The sequence below is a fragment of the Antechinus flavipes genome, chromosome 2 (genome assembly GCF_016432865.1).
Source record: "Antechinus flavipes isolate AdamAnt ecotype Samford, QLD, Australia chromosome 2, AdamAnt_v2, whole genome shotgun sequence".
NCBI lineage: Eukaryota > Metazoa > Chordata > Mammalia > Dasyuromorphia > Dasyuridae > Antechinus > Antechinus flavipes.
Window position 1 is genome coordinate 259,999,096 of NC_067399.1, and position 22,564 is coordinate 260,021,659.

General features: G+C 45.0%; 1 protein-coding gene across 3 annotated transcripts; it reads left to right on the forward strand.

Moving 5' to 3' along the window:
* The first annotated feature begins 1,296 nt into the window (after positions 1–1,296).
* NPDC1 (neural proliferation, differentiation and control 1) lies at positions 1,297–22,122 on the forward strand. 3 transcript variants are annotated; one of them, XM_051976926.1, is made up of 9 exons: positions 1,297–1,490; positions 13,861–14,004; positions 18,071–18,190; positions 18,341–18,490; positions 18,687–18,753; positions 18,946–19,036; positions 19,610–19,689; positions 20,286–20,394; positions 20,989–22,122. In XM_051976926.1, exons 1-9 carry the CDS (start codon positions 1,409–1,411, stop codon positions 21,193–21,195), a joined length of 1,050 nt encoding a protein of 349 aa, XP_051832886.1. In that variant the 5' UTR covers positions 1,297–1,408; the 3' UTR covers positions 21,196–22,122. The 3 variants fall into 3 exon arrangements, with proteins under 3 accessions (XP_051832886.1, XP_051832885.1, XP_051832887.1); XM_051976925.1 differs by having other exon boundaries at positions 1,298–1,490; positions 18,338–18,490; XM_051976927.1 differs by lacking the exon at positions 18,071–18,190 and having other exon boundaries at positions 1,298–1,490; positions 18,338–18,490.
* The last annotated feature ends 442 nt before the right edge of the window (positions 22,123–22,564 follow it).

Below are 22,564 nucleotides of genomic sequence, written 5' to 3' on the forward strand. Positions count from 1 at the left end.
GTTAGACTAGAGGACTACTGAAGCCCTTTTTATAAAGAAAATTAATTTATGGAATAAAACAAGCATTTTCATAACAGTACAATAAAAAGATGATTGCACATGAAACTGCAAATCTATGCACAAATTGTTATTCCTTCCAAATACACAATAAAGTTATCGTGTAAATTTATTTTCCCTTTTTTTCCTAGCCCCTCCCTAGAGATGGCAACTATTAGACGTAAATATATATATATATATATATATATATATATATATATCTGTAAAATTATTCTATATATACTTCATTTATCAGTTTTTCTCTAGATGCAGATATTGTATTTCTTCAAATGTCCTTTTAACTTGGGACCTTCTCAATTATGTCATCAAAGTTTAACTCTTTCATTGCCTCTTGTTGGAAACCCTTTCCTGATTCCCTGATTGTTAATTCTCTTTCTCTTCTAAAGATAACCATCATCATCATCATCATCGCTAACACGTATATTTCTTTACGGTTTAAAAAATCGCATTACACGTATTACCTCATTTGATCCTCACAACAGCCCTGTGAAGCTAACTCAAGTTAAATGACGAGTCCGTGGTCACGCAGCTAGTGTCTAAAGTATAAGGCGTCCCCCAGTCTGACTGGGGATACCCAGCGTATTACTTCTTATTCTGTTGTATCCCCCTAGTAGAAGGTGAGCTCTTTGTCTTTGAAATCCCCTGCCCCTTCCCACGGTGGTTTGTGTCTAGCAGTCACCAGCCAGAATTGGGTTGGATCCCCAACCCAATGGGACGCCCTCGCCCCCTAGTGGTTGCTAGAAGAGCCCGCTATTTGGTGGCCTCGGAGAAGTCTTTGGGCTCGCCTTTGTGCCAGGTGGCGTAGATGTGGACGCGCGCAATGGAGTTGGGGAGCTCCTCATTTAGGGGACTGTGAGGACACGTGGCTAGTGGCAAATACTGAGCGGAAATTACTTCGCTGCGGCTCTGACCTTGCTCTCAGGATCACGTCTTCTCCGAGACCCAGGCTTTGGGCAAGAATGGAGGTCTCCGGACCAAAGCAGTGGCTGCTGGGGCCCCGGGGGGTGGGGGAGCAGCCTTCCTTCTCCGCGCAGGGGGCCTCGCGGCGGCTCCCCCACGGGACTACACTGGAAGTAGAGGTGGGAAAAGGAAGGAGGAGAGGCGTGGGCGGAGCTGCAAACACGGAGTGGGGCGGGCCCAGGGGCGGGCCCTGGGCCACGGGCGCCGCCCCCTCCAGCTGCTCCTGCGGTCAGTAGCCCAGCTCACGCAGTTCGGGGCCCAGCACCCTCCGACTCTAGCAGCTGTTCTGTCTGCTGCGTTTTTGTGCCTCCATTTCCGTTCCCACGCGGTGCGGATGGTCGCAGCGCTTCTCAGCCATCCTGGTGCGATGCTGCCCCGCAGGTGGTGAAGAATGGCGTACCCGACCCTTTGGTTTCTGCTCTTCGGAATTCTCCTCAGTGGGGCCCTACTCAGTGCAACTGCCATCCAGCCAGGTGAGAAGCCCTGCTCCTCAGTCCCCTTCACTCCTGTACTCTTTGCTCCCCTCAACTTTGGACTCCACTGTCTTTTATATATGCCCCCCCACCTTACTCCCCAACCATTGGGTAATCCCAGCTCCACTGTGGTAACACGGCATAAAACCTGGTAATTCACAAGATTTTATCTAGTTTTGCCCTATTTTCTAATGCCGCCAAATCCCCCATCCCGCTGACACCACAAGCCCCGCTCCATTTTGTAGTACTATCAAACTCCGGACCACGCTGTCCCTTTCTACTCTTTGGTAATATCAGGGTCCTTCTGTTGCCTGATACCGCAAGACCCTCTCTCACGTTACGGTAATTTGCCCGCCATCTGGTCTGGGAGATCTGGTGGGGAGAGATTCTGAATCTCTCTGGGGGTGGCGGGGAGAGACCCTGAATCTCCCTGATAATACGATAATACCCCTCCCCCCTAATAGGTTACCATCTTGAGACCCTCCTTCCCGCTAAACCAGCTCCTTCCATATGCTCAAGTCTTGAGACCTTCCTTCCTACTAAAAACGCCATAACTCCCCCCTACACACAAATACATTTCCATCTGCTAAAACTATGAGATTCTTATTCCCTGGGTATATAGCTTCCCTCCATCTGCTTCCTTCCTGCTAATAACACTATGAGAGCCCCTCCCCACTAACATGGGTCTTTCTATCTAATATCATGAGACCTCCCTCCCCTAATGTGTTAAAATGGGTCTTTCCATCTTCTAACGCCAAAAGACCCCCCCCCTTTTTTTCTAACACAGAGACCCTCTTCAGCTAAGCAGCGCCATGAGATATATCTTCTTGACGAATAATACGGTGGAACCCTCCTAGCTAAAACTAAACCTATCTACTAACACCATAAGACCCCTGATCTTTCCGTATAATGTCATAGGATCCATTAATACTCCAGGGTCGCCCTATCTACATACGCTACGAGGCCCGTTTCCCCTTCCCCCGCCCCCCCTTTAGGAGACCTTTTAAGTCCCGCTAATATTTAGAATCCTTCCATCCTTCCCCCACGAGACACCACCACCCTCTTTCATATAAAAACGCAAGATCTGCCAATTTGGAGAGTCCTTCCTTCCATTCACTAAGATCTAAAAGGTCTCAAAAAGACCCCCATTCCTATACCACGAGGACCCCTCAGTTTCCTCTCGCTCCATGCTCCAATAAAGTGTCCCACCTCCTTCTAAGGCAGTGAACGCCATGAGACCCTCCTTCCCACGCCATTAGACCCCTCCCCTTCCTTCTAACGCCATAAGACCCCACATGTCCTCCTTTCTGTTAAAGCCATGAGCCCCCCGCCAAATCCTTCCTTGCCGCTAAAATGGGTGCTTTCATTTGCTATCGCCATAAAATGTTTTTCTCTGTTAAAAACGTGTCCTCCCTTCATCTGCTAACCCCATGGGACCCTTTTTCCGCTAATACGAAGGTAGCACGTATTCGCCGCCGCCGCCGCGGCGGCGGCAGTGGCGGCGGCGGTGGCTGCGTGGTTCATAGTCGTGAGATATTCTGAACCATTAATACCACTAGTCCCTTTATTTCCTACCCATTAATATGGGTACTTCTCTTTGTGCGTATTGCCACGAGACTGTCCTTTGCATGAATATTTATCTCTCTATCAGTGCCATGAGAACCCTTTTTGTTATTCCCACATCTTTGGCTGTAAGATCTGCCGCCCCATTAATAGTTTGACTTTACATCTGCTAAGGTGATGAGGCTGTCCGATTACCTATGTAGCCTTCATCCTGGCATAAAATTACATTTTCTGCTTTTAGTGATGCCAGGATATTCTGTCTCTAAACACAGGCACTTTTCTCTTGGAGTAGAGTGGAGACTATCGCAGTAAAATTGCTGAAGGGAATATGCCCTCCCTAATATCGGGAAACCTTCCTACTAATGTGGCTGCCCTTTTATCTGGTAATAAGAGTGGAGATCCCTGGTCCACTAAAAGAAGGAGAAGGGAGGAGAACTATGGCGAAGTGGGGGTGGAGCGGGGGGAGATAGGGAGGTTATTCCACCTGATAAATATTGGGAGACCCTCCTTCACACCCTACAAAACCGCTCCCCAGAGCCCCTGCAGTACCACACCCCTCAGTCCGTAATATCTCTATCCTCCATCCCTCTATCCTGCAGTACTCCACCCCCTCCTTGTAATACCGCCCCCTACATCCCTGCAGTACCCCGCCCCTCCACCTCTTATAATATGGCACCCCACAGCCTGCAATACCCGCCTCTTAGTCCCCGCAGTACCACGCCCCTCCATCCCTGCAATACTGACCTCCTCCCCTTTGGAACATTCCCCGCCTTCTTGATTCTTTATAGGTTCTTCCTTTTCCCACCTCTTATTTTCTACCAATACCTTCTCCTTCCATAGATACCTACCTAATCTATACTCTCCCTCCTCCCGATAGATAAGGCAAATACCAGCCACCGACTTTTCCTATCACATACCACCTATACTGATATCGATAGACCAACATCCTACGTTCACTGGATAGCTTTTCAAAGATTGCTCCCAAATCTTACATTCTCAGCCTTCGTTTTCTGAAAATACTTACTCTTACCTCCTCCTCTGAATACATTCTATGAATACCAGCCATCATCTATACCAACTTCCTCCATTCTCCAGTTACATTTTCTAACGCCATCCTTCTACTAATGTTTATCTGTTTGTTTTCCCTATACTGATTGTAAAACAAATAATTCAGTGTTCCATGTAAGTTTTATCAATACCTTGATCATTGCTTCAACTTCAGGGGCAGTATTCTGTGATTGGAGAACTTCTCTGGGCAGTGGACGATAAAAGTTATTTACTTCAAAAGGAAAAAAAAAAATCAACAAACTCTAGGATGGGGGGAAATTACGCATTGGATGGTACCGGTACCTTCTAATCTCCATTAACTGTTGTTAATCATGACAGCAAGCTATTTTCAAAAGCTCTAGCTCTCGATAACTAAATGACTCTTTAGGGAACTATCCTGAGGAGTGGTATCTGGAGGAAGAAGAACCCAGGTATAGTTGTATCACAACTGTATCTCAGTGTATCTGAGTCTGTGGTGCGTTATTGTATGTAACACATAAAACATGTATTATAGTTATTCGTGTGCAAATCTTACCATCAGATAAGATTAGATATTTACAAAATATCTATTATTTGCTAAGCATTATGCTAGTTAATTGAGATACAAAGACAAAAATGAAGTTTTTTTTTCCCCTCAAGGATCTGGGGATGGGGAGGAGACAACTTATATAAATATTTTGTTCACTTGTTTCAGACATTTTCAATTCTTTGTGGTTCCATTTGGGATTTTTTTTTTTGGAAAAGATATTGGAGTAGTTTGCCATTTCTTTCTGCAGATCATTTGACATGAGGAAACTGAGACAAACAGGGTTAAGTGACCTAAGGTTACACAGTTTGGTAAGTAAGTGTCAGATTTGAACTTGGGCCTTTTTGACTCCAAATATAGTATAACCAAAAACAACAACAACAATAAATTAAGCTAATTTTGGTGGGTGGGACAGCAGCCAGGAAGGTAGATGCTCATTTAAAAGGGAGAGACAGAGATTCAGAGAAAGCACCTTCCAAAAAGGGATAGATACAAGGTTAGATAGTTAATGCAGTGTTATGTGTAAGGGTCAATGAGAAAGTACTGGAGTGGGTCTTATATAGCACATGTGAAAAGAACTAATACATAATAAAGCTAGAAAACTTTGATAAATCTTTACTTGATTTAAAAATCACTTTTGCTACAACAATCTTCCACAAGTAATTTTTAGCTATATTTAACAAGTGGAGAAACCTAGGCTAAGAAATGAAGTGCTCATACTCACATCAAGTTAAGTATTCCTTCCATTTCATCCTACTGCTCCCCCCTGCATTTTGAGAATGAAGTATTCCCAATGTGGAATACACGGACTAGGTATTCAGTGAGTAAATAAATGAATTGATGTTCCTGAGACAGATTCATTCACCTATTTTGTGAATCCAGCAATTTTTGCATAAATTATCCTTCATTCGTGGATCATCTCTCCTTATCTTAGATCTATTGAGTTTTTCACTACTAAGAATCATGTAATTTGGGATAGATACATATTCCAGTATTCACTTTGTGGGGACATGAGAAACTTTGTCCCTATTAGTCATCAGCTAATGCTATAAGACCCTTCTTCACATGAATCTTCTTCGCCTCTATCAGGGCCAAGAGAACCCTTTTTGTTAATCCCACATCTCTTGGGATTTAGAATTAGAAAAACCTTTAGAGATCATCTGCTTCAACACTTAATGGACTGAGAAAAAAAGCTTTTTGGGCTTGTCTAAAATAAGAAAATTTCAGTCAGAATACCAGCCTAATACTTTTAAACTACAAATACAGTTATAATAATAGTTCTATTATGTAGTATGGATTATTTGAAGAAACTTGGCCCTCATATACTAGTAGGTGATGGAGTAGATAGATCTTTATGCTTGCACTCTGGGAAAAAAAACTGTTGTCTTGGGCTCATCCATTTCCTCTTCAATATAAAGGGGCTAATGATGCTTATTTTTCAAGTATTAGGTGAAAATAATATCTTTAAAGAGCCTTAAAGTATTAGATACATATTAGCAAAAGGAGGGTATGGGGCAAGTAGAAAACATTACTGTCCTAGTGGACAACCTACGACTTGTAGCTTTACATTTCTGCCTCAAAGATAGTTTATTTGGAGTTGGTTTGTCATCATTGACATTGCTCAGGATTAGTAGGCAGAAGAACCTTCTGGTCTAAAGAAGGAAGTGAGGAAAAGAAAAAGCATTTGTGGAAGCCAGATTCTATTGACATGACTATCTTAAGAACAAAGAGCTTAGAGTGGAAGGGACCATAATTTTAGAGATGACGTAATAAACCCAGAAAAATGATTTGCACAAAGTCATAGGAGTAATGTAATACTGTCAAGTAGATAAAAACCAAATCTTTCAAATCCTATGTCTTTTCTGATTATTACGGGTTGCTTCTTGTGAGAAAATTGATTCTGTCTAGTTGATACCAGAGATATGGAATGGACATGAATGATTATGAAATTATGGTACCTGACTGCCAAGGGGAAGTAAACTATACCATAAAGGAGCATTTACCTGTTGTTGGAGTGAAAGGGAAAGTGCTGGGATCTTGAAGGCACTTGATAACTCAGAGGAAAAGGGATATAAGGTCCAGAAAGCAGACAGGCCATCCTCTCTAGGGAAATGAGAATGTTCCATCAGGGCCTGGATGAGAAGTATATTTAGTAAGACCCATCCTCTTTTCTCTAGAATATAGAAAAATGAGGACAGTGACCAAATCGAGGTTTTCAGAGGCTTCTACCTCTTCCATTCCTAGCTCTAGAACTGTGCTGACTTGAGCATTTAGATGGAGAATTCCCTATCTGGTTGGTATCCCAATGCAATAAGTGATATTTCTCAGTGTCTAACCTGGTTATTTCCTCTTGGGGTGGGGAGCATTAGGGAGGAAGTCTCCCTCCCCCCCCTCACACCCAGATTGCTTTTGCCTCTTAGCTCTCCAGTGCTATCATTGGTACTCTGACTCTGAGATGTTCCTGGCATCCCAAACTCTAGAGCAGTGTAGACTGACCATTTAAATCTTCCTTACCTTCCTTCTGCTTGCATCACCTTTCTATTGAGTTTCTCCTATCCCATCAACAATGCTTGGCAGTTAGCCAATGATCCCAAAGCCTCTGTGGGAAGAGATCCCTGAAGGCCTCCTGAATTCCCAGTTGGTACCAGGTTATAAGTCTTATAATGTACCAACAACAAATAGCTGTCATTTCTGAAACACTCAGGTTTGCAAGTGATTTGCCTTAGAATAATCCTATGAGGTAAAACTGTCTTCCTCACACAAATGATGTTGTCCCCAAGTTGCAGATGAGAAAACCAAAGTTGTGGAAGTCAAAAAACTTATCCATAATGACACAACTTGTAAGAGTTAGAGATGAGATTTTAATCCAATTCTGACCCCCAAGTACACTGTTCCTTTTACTACCTTAGAAAGATGAGTTGGGTTAGATTTAAGAGTGGTTCAAGTTTCCTAAGTCTCTAAATCTGTCTTTCTGTTTTAAGCATTGGAGTTAGAAGGGACCTTTAAAAGCAACTTTTAGAAATAAGTTTAAAGTAGTAAGTATATACTCTTTTCTAGGCACAGTGTTAAGTACAGGAGATAACAAAGAAAGGAAAACACTAGTTATTATCCTCAAGGAGCTTCCAATCTAATGATGAGAAGACCTGCCAAAAAACTGTACAAATAAGATGTATATAAAATAAATTGGAGACAATCTCTGAGAAAAGGCATTAGCATCAAGGGGAAACTGAAGACTTCTGGAGGAGCTGGGATTTTAGCTGGGACTTGAAGGAAACCAGGGAAGCTAGAAGGTGGAAGTAAGCCAAGAGAGTGTTAGTTCCAGACATTGAGTCTTGTCATATAATATTGCTGGTATGTAGCAATCCACTTCCTGTCTTTGGGCTCTTAAATTGGCTATCCCTCAAGCCTAAAATGAACTCCCTCCTCATCTTTCAATCTATTTAAATCTAGTTTCCATCAAGACTGATAAACCTCTCCCTTTCCTTCCTTAAGCCTTTCCTAATTGCAGTCAATTCCCTTTCTCCTCAAACTTATTCTTTTTGTGTTCTATCCTCTTTTTTTTTAATGTATGTTTACTCCTAGAGGCTGAAAGTGTTTCATTTTTTTTTTGTTTCTCCTAGGTCTAGCACAAGTGGGGCTTAACGAACTTATTAATAGATTGGTAGTCAATAAATGCTTGTTAGATGAATCAATTCTAGCTCCCTATCACCAGGCAATTGAATTGACTTGATCCAGAGATGAAAATTTAGAAAGGTTTGATGGGCTTTATGGCCCTGGGGAAATAAAAGGTAATTACTGTTTATTGTTGGATCTGACTCTTAGGCTAGGAAGGAACTAACATATTGTAGGTCTGCATAAGCTTCAAGAGCCAAAACTGCACCCATAGGGAGGTGCTATAGGTTATATGGAGAAGGTGGTAGGTATTTTGAAAAGAGCAGCAGTTTTATAGTAAAAATTGGATTCAAATCTTGGATCAAACATTAGTTGTGAAAGTACACAGACAGGTTCCTCAAGTTCCCTCAAACCTCAGTTTCTTCATTTGCCAAATAAATCCTACTTTATAGGATTGTCAGGTGACTACCTTGTGAACTATACACTGATATAAACATTAGCTGCTGTTATTGCCTCCTTTCACTCTGCCTGGTCTTGAGGGAGTAGAGTGTCATCAGCTAGAAAAGGCTGCTTTGAGCTCAGATCCTAGTTATAGGGAGTCCTTGTAGAAACGTTGATCATAGAACTTATAGCTAAAAAGGTCTGTAGATCATTTAATCCTATTTCCATAACATGCCTGAGAACATACATGTAGCAGGTTATATTAGAATCAGACTTTAAGTTTCCTCATCCTAAATCCAGTGTTTTCCTTGTCTTGATGCAGATTATCCTAGAGCTAACTGGATGGATGGGTAACAGATAGTGATTCATATGTTAATTTTTTTAACCTTCCATAAAGCTGACCCTTGAGGTCTCACCCTTAATTTCTCCATGAGGGGTGATTTTGAGACTCTTTCACTTCCTATGTTTTTGTTCTTTGATTACTAAATTATCCAGAGCATAGATCTTCTAGGTCTTTATTTTTTCCTTCTCCTGATCTTGTGGTTACAGTTAATTGTTCATTGTCCCTGAAAATGGAAGGAGAAAATAGTATGAATAATTAGAGAACAAGTAATCCAGCCAGTAACATGCTAGCTTTCTGTCTTCTGTCCTTAACTCTGAGACAAACAACCCAGATGTCAGGTGATCAGGTGATGACTCGAACTGAACCTACTGGTCTATGGCTTAATTTTTAACCAGCCTAAACTATGCTGGCCCTGGAGGGGAGAGGAAGGAAGAGGAGGGGAACTTGTACCTGTGGGAAATAGCCACCTGGGGACACTGGAACTCACTGACCCAGAAGTACCCAGCCCTAGGCAGTTTGCTGACTTGACACAACGTCAATATTTTAGGGTGGAATCTATTTCAGCCTGGATTAAAACAAATGAGACAATATGTAAAAATACATTTCAAAGCTTAAAGTAACAAATTAATGAATCTTTTCTTAGACTGTCTTGTGGGGATATATACTCTGAGTTGACTGATACAGGGGATCAGGGCCAAAGAGGAGGTACTATGTAGGAGCTTTCCTCAGCAGTCAAATCAACAAAACATTTGAGTGCCTGCCATTTGCAGAGTAATAAATAAAGGCAAATGGGGAGATAACATGCAAACAACCTTGTACAAATACTGTAATAAACAGGAATGCTTGCAGTAGATCTCAGAGGGAAGACAGTAACATTAGGAAGGACTGGGAAAAGGGTTTTGCAGAAATTTGGGATTTTAGCAAGGATTTGAAGAAAAACTAGGAAATTAAACATGAACATTCCAGGCACAGAGGAAAGCCAGTGAAAAATCAGAGATGGGATTTCTCGTTTGAGGAACAGCAAGAAAGCCAGTATTGGTGGATCATAGGCACTACATGAAGTTGTGTATGGCTCTTAATCGCCCCTTTTTGGGGTACTTTTTTGTTTTGTTTTGTGGTAAAGATACTAGAGTAGTTTGGTATTTTCTTTCCCCACACATTTTATGCATGAAGAAACAGGGTAAAGTGACTTGCACAGAGTCACACAGCTAATAAGTACCTGCAACCAGATTTGAATTTAGGAAGATGAGTCTTCCTGGCTCAAGGCTCAATACTGGATCCAGTAAGACAGTTAGAGTAAGGAATACGAGCCAAATAAAAGAGTTTACATTTGATTCTGGAGGTAATAGGGAAATCTTGGAGTTTGTTGAATTGAAATGGTAGAGTGGATGATATGGTCAGATCTGTACTTTATAGGAAAATTATTGCTGACTAGAGCGTAGACTAAAATGGGGGAAAGATTTGATACAAGGAGACCAGTCAGAGAGCTATTACAATAGAAACATGAAATGGCAATGGTAGATTACATCTAATTTCACAGACAAAGAGTGAATTAACTATAGGATCTGGATTGGTCAGGTGAGGGAAAGCTGGCAAAATGAGGAAACCTATCTTACTATTAGCAAGTTGAATGTCACTGGGTCTGAATATAGGAGTGAAATTCTAGGAGGTTTTATAGCTTTTGGGGTCTGACAGATGAGATTCAAGTAATATGAAGCATAAAAAAGTGCTAGGCTGTTGGGAGACCCCCACTACCTTCAGTCCCACAACAGTCTTGATAAGTAGGATTATGAAAAGAAATATAAACAGCAGTAAATCTCAGTCAGAGAAACAAGAAATGAGGCTTTGGAAGGCTATTTTCATAAAAAAAAAAATGGAAACACTGGATTATTTTTGTTCTATTCTACTTGATCTCTTTATTTGGCTTTTACAATGAGTAGAAGTTACAATAAGAAAAACTAGGCTCAATGGATGAAAAATTTTAATAAAACATCTTGCTCACAATCCATGAGTAAAACCAATAGATCTTGATTTTGAGGCAAAAGGTCCATTCTAGGTATATCATGGGAGGTGTTCTTATTCAGGTATATATGGATTGGACTAGGTGGACTTTTGAGGTCCCTTCCAATTCTGAGAGTCTATAATTCTGCCTTTCCCTATTCCTACTTTCTGGGTTATGGCATATATGGGTGCTCCCCTATGCCAGCTGCTTTGGATCCTTCTGAGAAGAGGAGGCAAATTTCACTGTCCCCAGTGACTGGTTGAGAATAGAAATAAAGAATTCAGTTGATTTCTCTCCTATCAGCTGTTGGGGGGGGGGGGGGAGAGAAGAGATAAAATTTTCTCTCAGCTTCCTAGTTCCCTCTGGTGCACTTTATCCATCTTCACACTTACTATCTCCCACGTCTTTATTCTCTTCAGAGCCAGGATAGATCAGTCATCTTTCACCTAGGCCATATGTGCCTTGTGTCTTTAATCCTGGTTGATAATCACTGTGGTGTTAATGCTTTTCTTTAGTGATTTGGGTTTTCCTTGCTGACCTCAGCAGCATCTGTTGGTCCAGACTGGGCCTCTCTAAGGGGGAGGGCCCTCTGCCTGGGAGAGTTTGGGAGGCCTGGTCTCCAGGCTTCATTAGCACAGGAGCCAGGGATCCTCTGTTTGTTTTGTGTTACTCCTGGCGGATGTCTTCCCTGTTTGTGTATTGGCGGTCCCCAGGGGAAGAGGAGGAGGAGCCCAAGGTACTTGGTACAGTCAAAAGAGCCCTGGCTTGAATATCAGAAGTCCTGGCTCTGGCCCTAATCAGATGAATGACTTTAGAAAAATCACTTCAGTTCTCTTAGGCTTTATTCTATAAAATTACAGGCTTATTAGATCAGAAAGACTTCTTCCTGCTCCCATTTGTGTCTCACTTTTGAAACTAATGGAACAGAGAGTGATACAGAACATGGAGTGCTTTTTAGACAACAGGAGGGGGTCAGAGGAGGAAGAGAGAGTGTGTGGAGTGGTGAGGAAAGCCCCCCTTGGAAGAGGTTAAAATTATGTTGAGCCTTGAGGGACGGGTGGTATTTGAATAGGTGTCAAAGTAGGAAGGCTGCATGGGCATTCTAAGTGGGAGGAATGTTCTCAATAAAGAGAATGAACGTGGCATGGGGAGAGATTAAACTGGGTTCTGAAGAGGAGGGCCTAGACTTCCGAAGGCCTGAGGAGTTTGGACTTTATCTTAGCAGATGGTGAGGAGTCATTGAAGGTGTTTGAGTAAGGAGGAGGTGGGAGTGACTCATTTTCTCCTAATAGCAGCCCTATGGGATTCTTCCCATTTGACAGATGAGGAAACTCAAACCCAAAGGGAAAAGTGAGTAGAAACTTGGGTGAATGAATGTATATCCAGGGTTTAAAACCTAGTCTCTTGATTCCTAATTAGGATAGGCTAAGTTCTAGAAGGCAACTTCTGTATGAGTATAGAAAAAAAATCCCCCCCAAAGAGATGGGAGTTCCTTATCTCCTGGGTCCTAGTCCTAGTTTCTTGGTAATATTTGAATTAACCTGAAGCTTTGGTTTATGAATATTTACCAGCCTAGGAGGCACAGGGAACACTATGCCCTGCATTTTCCATCTGGCTAAAATTGAAACTAGAGGAGACAAGGACATGGAGGATATCTGTGATGGTTCACCTCGGGGATTCTTGTCCAGAAAAAGAAATAGACAGCCAAACTAATGGGCATTTTCTGGCCAAACCTCAAAGTCTTAATCAGCCAGAGCTCGGGCTGTGATGTATGTTAAAGGTGGGGAAGCCAGTTCTGATTATATAAATGTGGTCTTATGGGGAGCAGACTAGTCTTTATTTGTCTTCCTCATTCTTCATCGTCTATTTGTTCATTAGTAATTCTGCTTAGAACAGGCTTTAGGAAGGAGAAATTCGGAAATCCTTGCTTCCAGTGGTTGGTAGTTGGTCAAAATGGATTTTAGGGTTTTTGACCTTGCCTAGCAGTATGGCTAATTGTCAGGACTCCCTTACTCCTCCAGCAACCTATTCCCTGCTTTGTAAGTAAATTTTGGCCTGCCACCAGATGGCACTGCAGTATTTGGTTTTGGTTTTGGGGTATCTACCCTAAGTGAACCCTTGATTACAAGTGACCTGGTCCTCCTATTAGCCCCTCTGTGATTCTTTCCCCACTCCCAGCCACCACTACCATCATATACACCACCAGCTTCCTTTATGGGGAAGGAAGGGCTGGATCTTTTGAACAATAACCGGATATAATTTTGAGCCAACTCTTTGCTCCAAGACAGGGGCCTGGATAGGAAGTAGATTTGAAAGTGGCCTCTTGAGTCCAGAGTAAGTCTCAGGTCTCCTAGGTTCCTAGCTGATTAGCCAAAGAACTTTGGGGTTCACACCTTTGACTTCAAGTCAGAACACCTCTTCCTCTGAGGAAACTTAACGCCATATCATTGATCAGGTATCTGGGTGGAATTTTCCTCTGGCCTTTTGAGGAAAGAGTCCTATGGCATGAATCCCTCAGGATTTTCTCAGTGATATTTTGATCAGTAAATAACTGGTGTTTGATGGAAGGGAGGGGGGACTTTAGGAAAAGACTTCCCCTACCTGCCAGCTTCTTTTTACATTTCCTCTTGTTCTCTGGAACTGGGCCATATCTATGTCTATGGCAAGCCCTTGATGCTCCTGAGTTAGAGCAGGGGAAGGAAGGGAAGGGAATATCCCTTTTCTAGCCTGCCTGATTTTATCCTACTAGGACCCGTTGGACTTGAAGCTGGGACCCCACAGCTGTCTGGGAGACGTTCTGGTTATCTCACCAGTTCTGACTCTGTTCCCTCCCCAGATGCTGCCTGCCCCCGAAGCTTGGACTGTACCCTGAGAAGGAGGGCCTTGTGCCCACCAGGCTCTGGTGCCTGTGGGCCCTGCCTCAAGCCCTTTGTGGAGGATGACCTTGGCCGATGTGTTCCCAGAAAACAGCTACCGAGAGGTATGTGGGATCTGGGCAGGGAGAGGGTGTGTGCTTGGCTGGATTCTGGGGTTCTAAACCCAGCTTGTGTGATCCGGACAGCAGGAATGGACAAGTGGTTGAGTTGCCATGAATTGTGCCTTTCCTCACTCTCAACTCCATACACAAATGCACAGTTCAATACAAACAACTTGCACACGTACAGACAGACCTCTCTGGGGAACATGTTGTTCTGGGTGCTTCTCCCCCTGACAGCTTCCACGCCCCTGGAGCAGGCACAGAGGATGCTGGGTGAGGACTGGGTAGCTGCTTTGGGGGCCAGGAGAATGGGCCCGCTGCTTATGCCACCTTTCTCACCCTGTTCCTTTGTGAGGTCCCTGGACTCAGTTCTTGCATAAGTGTGTTGGGGTCTGAAGCAGTTCGTGTGTCTTCTGTTTTTCATCAACACTCCCATTAGGAAGTTGGAGAAGGAGAGAGAAATAATCGGGGCCAGTGGGTAGGGATGGAGGGCACAGGGGCATGGGTATGTGGGTGCACCTTCTGTTTTGCCTCAGCTCCTGAGCTGGCTGTCTGTCCTCGGTCTTCCACCACTCCCTCCTTCCCCAGCTCTTCCGAGTCAGGGAGTGAAGAGTTTTTGTTCCTGTCTTTTTACCCCTGCTGTCTGCCTGCCCTCTCCCCTCTTCCCAGTGCCGTTATTTCTGAAATATCCAGAAGCTATCTGTGGGGGAAGATGACATACAGTTGTTTTTCCAATCTTCCCTTCATTAGGAAGGAGCAGGAAGAGATGGCAGCTCTCTAATCAGGGAGGGCCAAGTGTCCCAAGGTGAAAGAAATGTTTCTGTGTGTACATGTCTGTGCCCAGATGGTCTTTGGAATCTAGGAGCAACGGAAAGCTAGGGTTGGGGAAGAGATGGGGGAAGGGGAAGGGGAAGGGAGCTCCTGCTTCTCTCCAGCCGGCCTGGGGATGGCTTAGTACACAGCCGCTGCTTTGAGAGCCCATACCCTTGATCTTTTGCTGCTTGGGGCAGTGACAGGTGGTACTGGGTGTGGGGAAAGTTGGGGGGGGGGGGTTGAGGATTTGATAGTGGAAACTTTTGACTGTCTCCATAGTAATGTTCTCTGAGCTCATCTCTGTGTCAGAGCTGGAGGGCATGAATTCTATTTCCCAGGTTTTTTGGTTTTGTTTTGCTTTGTTTTGTTTCTTCTCTGTGCCTCAGTTTCCATGTGTGGGATAAGGAAGAATGTCAGAAGACTTGGATAACTGGTAGTTTGTTATCTTGGTGGTGGTGCTTCCCAAGCAGTGCTCTGTGTGATGGGGATTCCATGACAAAATGTTAACTATCTGGTTGTAATTTTCCCTATAAAATTATACATAATATTATATGCAAAAATACCTGCAGCAACTTTTCAAAATAAAAATAAGTTCAGTTTCTTCTATTTTTGTTGATAAAAATTTCCAGGCCACCCCCCCAACCTATCTTGATTTTATCTTGGGGACATTGTAGATCTGTAGTAATTAGTGTTTCTGGGTTCTGTCAGTGTATTTATAAAGCTCAAGTGTATTTGGTGGCCAAATCAGATTGCAAAACAACTAATAGATAATAAAGAGAAGAGGGCCTGGAGCAGTAGAGAAAAGGTCAATAATTTATGATCTGAAGCTTAATCTCTAAGCTTCTGCCTCAGTCACACAATTACTCTGTACTCCTCACCTCCAATTAGTGGGTTTTTCCTAGGAGCTGTTCTCTGAGATGTTATTGCTCTGTTGGTCACCATGGTAACCCCAGAGCTGACTTCTAGAGCATAGGGGGGAAAATCCAACCTGCCCTGGTACTCCCCTCCCCTAGAGGTTTGGGGAATTATGAGAGTCTGGAGAAAACTCAGAAAATATAGGTAAAGGGATTAATTCCCCTGCTCTAAGATAAGGTCAGACCCCTAAAGAAACACAGTTCTTTGTTCCTTGGATGTGGGCATTGAGCAGAGATTGAATGGGAGAACTGATCATCACTATGATGGGCTATTCTCTTCCATGATAAAGGAAGGACTCCAGGTTCCAGTTGCCTTCATAAAACCAGCCAACCAACCAAAAACTCATTAGAGCCTCAACCTGGCTCCAACAGAGTTGCATGGTTTCCAGGGAAGTGGTTTGACCTGTTGGGATAGTCCTCTGCCTGTACTTGTGTCTCTATATAAAATGTATTAGAGTGGTCTCTTTAAGATTCTTCTAACTATGGGTTTTCGATTCCCAATTCTTAGTGTTCTGGGAAGGATATGGTTGGCAGAAAGGATTCTTCTACTATAATCTAGAACTCTTAGAGAAAAGCATTGTATTGGTTTTAAAACAATATGGAAATGAATAATAGCAGTAATAGTAATAGTTGTGTTACTACAATGGGAATGGAGTTTTTAAAAGCATAGTTTGATTTTTCCCATATAGCCATTGGGTAAGTAAGTCATTTAACCTCTGAGCCTCAATTTCCACTTCTGTAAAAAAAGGGAACAATGAATGTATTTCTCAAACCTTAAAAATGTTTTCTAAGTGCACATGTTCTTGTTGGCTGAATCTCTAGGTCCCAGTAGGGAGAGGAGTGTGCTAGATCTGTGACAGACATGGGGTTAAGTGCTTTACAAATATTATCTTGTTCTATTCTCAACACAACCTGGGGAGGTAGGTGCTAGTGTTATCTCTCTTCTATAGTTAAATAAACTGAGATTAAGTGACTTATCCAGAGTCACACAGCTAGAAAGGTCTGCACCTAGTTTTGAACTCGTGTTCCTGACTCAGGCTCAGCACTCAAGATCCAGCTCTGTCCATTCCCCTGCGGGCTTCCACCATCTCTCTTTTCCCTGTATCACCTCCCGATACCCCTCTTCCCTTTTCACTTTAGCAGTAAACCTGGTGCTCTACAGGATGGAAACCCAGGCCCTCATGTACGTCCATGCCCAAGTCTCTAGTGCATCCTCAAGTCCTGAGATGGCAGGAGCTGTGTTTGATTAGTTTTATTAATGAAATCACTGTTAATTGGGAAGTAGCACCAAACAGGGAGCAAGACAGGAAACCATATTGGGGAGAAGCAACTTAAGGGTGGGGGGAAATCACTTCCCAGCTTCAAGTCTTATGTCTCCTTTCTTTTCCTGGGAGGGATGATATCCAGAGTCCTATCCTGGAAGATTTCCAGCAGAGCTTTTGGTAACAAGTACCCTTGAGAACTGAGTGAACAGCAGGGGGTGGTGTTGGCTCAATAGAAAATTATTTGGTGAGTTGGAATTCCTGTGTCTGGGTCCCTGAACCTCTTTTACTCTGGGGACTTAGCTTGCTTCAGTTTCCTGTCCTCAAAAAAGGGACAAATAAATAAGTGAAGGAGAAAAAGGAGATGGAAGGATGGGTGTGATCTTTTCCCCTTCCTTTCTGGAAATCCTCAGTGATCATTGATTATACCGATAAATATACTAGTAAAGGAATTGGGGGAGGGATTATTCTTTCTTCCTATTGCTATCTAATTTTCCCAAACTCTTTATAATTCCCCTATAAAATCTTCCTTCCCAACTTTATCTGCAGTTAACCAGATCCCTTTCCCCCTCTCTTTCTCCCTCCAGTTCTTGGAGTTGGGGAATGACAGGTGGGGTTTTGTGGTGGCCTTTAAGCGTGTTACAAATGGTGTCACTGGAGGAGCTGAACTGGCTGACCCCTTACTTTTTTAGCTCCCTTCTATTTTCAAACCACCAAACCATTCCTGGTACCTGCCTGCCCTCTGAGCACCCCCCCTCAAAAAAAAAAGGGCATCATTGTGGACTCAGTGTCTCCCCATATAAACACACAAATCACCTAAGTCTGAGTACTGACTAAGCTTTGGCTTAAGGCACATTTTTGCCACAACTGCCCATTGATTAAATAAGATCAAGGCTTTAAAGCTCTATATAAATGTTAACTATTGTTATTACTATGTAAATCTACTGTAAACTCCTAAACCCAAGTTTTTGGGATGTTCTGTCTAAGGAAGGTTGGGAGAATGCTGAGCAACCCCCTCCCCCCCCCAAACTAATGTCCAGGTGGCTCTGGCAGCCTCTGACTGCCCCTCAACCCCCTCAGGTAAAATGCAGCCCTGGCCAAACCTGGAAGAAGAAATCGACTTACTGGCTAACATGCTGGCCCATCAAGACACTGTCCCCCAGCGCCAGGACACTGTCCCCCAGCGCTTCCGCTGGCCTGGTGAGCTCCCCCAGACATCCCTCCAATGACACCTGACACCTCAGTCCCGCTGATTACCACGAGGCCCTCTTCCCTTTCCCTTCACTAGCCCAAGGCCCCTTTCCCCCTCCTGACCTCCTGGCCAGACCCTCTCCTCTTCCTCTTTAGCAGCCACCCTGGTATCCCCAGGACAGGAGCCCGATACCCCATCCCCTCAGGACGCACAGGTTCCCACCATCAGAGCCTCCCATTCACCTTCGAGGCCTGTGGAGATGTCACCTGTGGATCCCCCACACCCGTCCAATGACGTCCTTGTTCTCAGTAGGTAGTGGTGGGCTCCTAAGGGTGGTGGGAGGCCCGGGGGGGAGAAGGGAAGATGCAGCCCCCTCTGTTGGGAAGCAGGGTGGAATACTGGAAAGTGTGACCTCGGGAGAGAAGGATTCAAATCCCTGCTCCAGCCCTGGCCTGTGAGCTCTCAGGTGGGCCTGACTATGATGGGCCCTGTCCTTGTCCACAGTGATGATCGTGGTCTGCGCAATGGCTGGGCTCTCGGCGCTGATTGTGGCTGTTGTCTGCTGGTGCAGGTGAGGCCCTGGGAGACCCCCGCCTCCGGTGGGCAAAGCTCTGCCAGGGATCTACCCTGTGTCTACCCACCGGTGCACGGGCAGGGGTGGGGAGTCTGAATCTGGCTGCCCTTATCCCTACCAGGCTGATTGAGGCAGTTGGAGGGGTGGGCAAGGCTGGGCCTGGGATCAAGAAGACTATCTGCCTTTCAGGTTACAGAAGGAAATCCGCTTGGCTCAAAAAACAGACTACTCATCCAAGTCTCAGAAAATAACCGGCTCCCCGGCCTTCGGCAGAAGCATGGTATGGGGGAGGGAGAGCTCTGGGAATGGGAAGGACCTGTGGGCAACTGAGTCCCAGCTTGGACGTTGAGGGGCTAAGCCTTCCAGCCTGATTTTTGCCCATTGCCTCCCTAGGCAACATTGACCTTGAACTCAGTTGCCTCTAGGCCAAGGACTCAAACTTTTGTGTCATGGACTCCTTGGACAGTCTGGGGACAATTATGGACCCTTTCTTGTTGTTTTTTAATTCCTAATTAAAGTTTAAGTTACAGGTTAGTTAAAATAAAGATGTCATTCTTCCCCAAGTTCACACACAAACTCCCTGAAATCTTTCTAAGCCCCAGGTTGTGAAGAAACTGCCATGCTTATGGATTAGAGTTTCAAGGAGACCTTAGAGATGAATTAGCACAACCCTTGCTCATTTGACAGATAAGGTAACTGAGGTCCAGCCAGAGAGCTTTCAGATCACACACCTAGTTAAGTGGCCCTCAGATTTCAAATCCAGATTCCCTTTTCAGGGAGTTTCCTGGGGGATGAGGTGGGATGGGGATGGAATGCTCTGGGCGACTTTGTTCTGATGGCCCTCTGCCCACAGCCTGGGGACAAGAAGCTCGCCCAGAGTGCCCAGATGTATCACTACCAGCACCAGAAGCAGCAGATGTTGTCTCTAGAGAAGTGAGTAGTGCATTTACCATAGGCACATGGGTATGAACGGTACAGCCCAAACACAGTGGGGGTGGGGAGACCAGACACTGGCACATCACCAGGCTTCTGAGAGGGAATCTCAGGGCCCAGAGCTCCTCAAGGAGAGGAGTGAAGCCTGATCCTCAATATGAACAAGAACCCCAAGAAATCTGGTTCTCCCCTGCCAGATCACATCTGATGAGTCTCCTAATCAGTAAATCAATAAAGGTTTATCATGTTATATGTCCAGGGAAAAAAGAAGAAATAACCCAGACAATTCCCTCCCATATTCCTTTCTCCTTTACCCAGTCCTCAGACTATTAATTTTAGAATCACCAAGGAAAAGTCTTGTGTTCCTCTCTGGGGCATGAGGAATTAAAAATGAGATACTGAGGCTGGAAGGGTGGTGACCTTGGAGAGCCGAGATCAGGAGCCTAAAATGGTTTGGAGAAAAGATAAGTTCAGGTTTCAATGGGTTGAAGTGGAATGTTCATGAAATTATGAGGTGCCCCCCACACACACACCCTAGCCCCTTGGGTGTCTTAATCTATGGCTCTCCCAATCCTTGCCTTCTCTCCTCTTCTCAGGCATAAAGAGCAGCCTAAAATTATGGACTCTGGGTCTTCTGAAGAAGAGAATGAGGATGGAGACTTCACTGTCTATGAGTGCCCTGGCTTGGCCCCTATGAATGCCTTGGTAGGGAACCTTTTCTTGGGAGTTGGGGTTGGATGGGAGGGAGGGGCACAAAGCACTGGCTGGGGAGGGGAGGGAGAGAGAAGAGAATTGAAGGGGCAGAGCCTCCTTGAGGGATCTACAGGTTTGTCCTTCCCTTCCCCCAATCCCTAGCCCTGAGGGAGGGTGAAGGGTCTTTTCATATGGAAGTGGTCTTTACAGGCCCATTAAAAGGCTATTTATCACTTGTCTACCCCACCCCCCCCCTCCTTTGCTGCTCCTGGCTTGAGCTCCTCCACACAACCATTTCCTCCCCCAGCGGGGTGCCAAGAAGTTTTATCTCAACCCCTGAAGCCTTTGCTTCCTGTGGGATCCCCTTCTCATATAGTACTTTTGGGGTACTCCTAGAGATTAAGGATCCTTGTTGGTTTTTTTAATCCTATGAGTTCTGAACTCCCTGTAAACCTCATCTCCCCTCATGGTCAATGAAATGGGAGTTTTCTAAGAATAAATTCTAACTCAGCTCCTTCTCTACTTGTGGGAGGGGGAATGTTTTTTTTTTTTTTTTCCCTTTGAGAAGTCTGGATCCTGACTCCCCTATTTTCCCCTCCTCCCCAGACTGGAGAGATGGAAGTGAAGAACCCAATGTTTGATGACTCTGCTCTGGTGGACCCTAGCCCCCGTGCTGCCTCTAGCCCTCGAGCTGGCTCTAACTCTGGATCTGGGCCCCGTGTCAGTTCAGGCTCCCGCCCTAGTGGGTCCCGGACTGGCTCTCGTTCCAGCCCCCGGCCCCCCAGGCTGGTGGCCCCCAAATCTCACCAATGACCAGCCTACTGCCTTCTCCTGGCCAGTGACTCCAGCCTGGGAAGGGGGAGCTCTGAAGGGGCTGGGGATGGCCAGGATAGGGGTAGGGGTGGGGGTGCTAATATTAGGATGTTTCCCCCTATTAAGGAAAAAAAAAAAAAAAGCAAAAAGGAAAAAAAAAAAAAAAAGCTCTGAAATCCCCAAGTTTTGCTGTTTGCAGTGAGTGCTGGCTCCCCTCCTGTTTGGTGTCCCTGTACTCTTCCAGTGTTGGGAAAGAGATGAGAAGGAAGTGAGTAAGCCATGAGCTCCCCTCTCCATCTTCCCAGAAGGAAGGGGGTCTATCTATCCCTTCCCCAAGTCCCTTTCCTTCCTCAACTTTTGGGGCTAGGATTCTTCTAAAAAGGGATGCTTTGTAATATTCCCCTCCCCAGGCCAAGGCTCCCTGTAACCAGGACCCTGGCACTCTGGGAACACAGAGCTGGCAACTGATTTTTGTAGTCTCTGTTGCCTCCCTCAGAGCCTCTAGGACAGGGGATTAGGCCATTTATCATTCCCCTCTCCCAGTGGCAGAGCCCCAAATGTTTCCTTGGCCCTGCGGACCTGGTGCGTGGGCCCTAATCATTCTGCCCTCCCAGTTTTCTTCCCCAGTCCCACCAAAGTGATTCTAGCTCAGGATCCCCAACTGGGTGAGGTGGGCATCGGTGCCAGGGCCTGGGGCAGGTGCCCGGGAGGTTCTCAGCCCTCCAGGCCTGTCTTCTCTGTGCCTGCGTCCTTCCCTCTCCCTGTGCCCACGTCCACTCCTGGTCTGTGCCTGTGTCCTGTCCTGTTTATTCTGGCCCCCTGGCTCTCACTGTGAGACTCCTTTTCCCCTCCTCTGCTTGTGGCCGGGATTGTATCCACGTGCATTTTGAAACAAATTCACTTTTATTAAAAACAATATTTCAAACAGCTGAGGGGGAGGGCTCCTTTGGCTCTCTCTGGGGGCTCTTGTCTGAGGGGGATGGGTTTGGAGTCTGAGCTGTGGCTGACACAGTCTGGGTCCTTGTCTCTGAGTATCTCTTGTCAGGTCTAGGGTCTTAATTTGTGGAGTCTGGTTGACAGTGTTGTGTCTGTGGTTTGGGGGTCTTTGGGAGCTGGGTTTTGCAGGATGTTGGAATCTTTGAGGGGAGGAGTGGGCTTCTGTGTGATCTTTTGTGTTCAGTGCAAGGTTGGGGAGTCTAAGCTTTGGGGGGTTGGGTCTTTAGGGATGGGCGGGTGGTGCTGCTTTGTGATCTTCAGAGGTTTTAGGATCTGTGGTAGACTTGGAACATTTGTAGACTAGGCTTCTGGGGGTCAGCCTTCCCCTTTTGGGTGGACTGGCCGCGGGGGTGGGGGTGGGGGGTGTAGGATA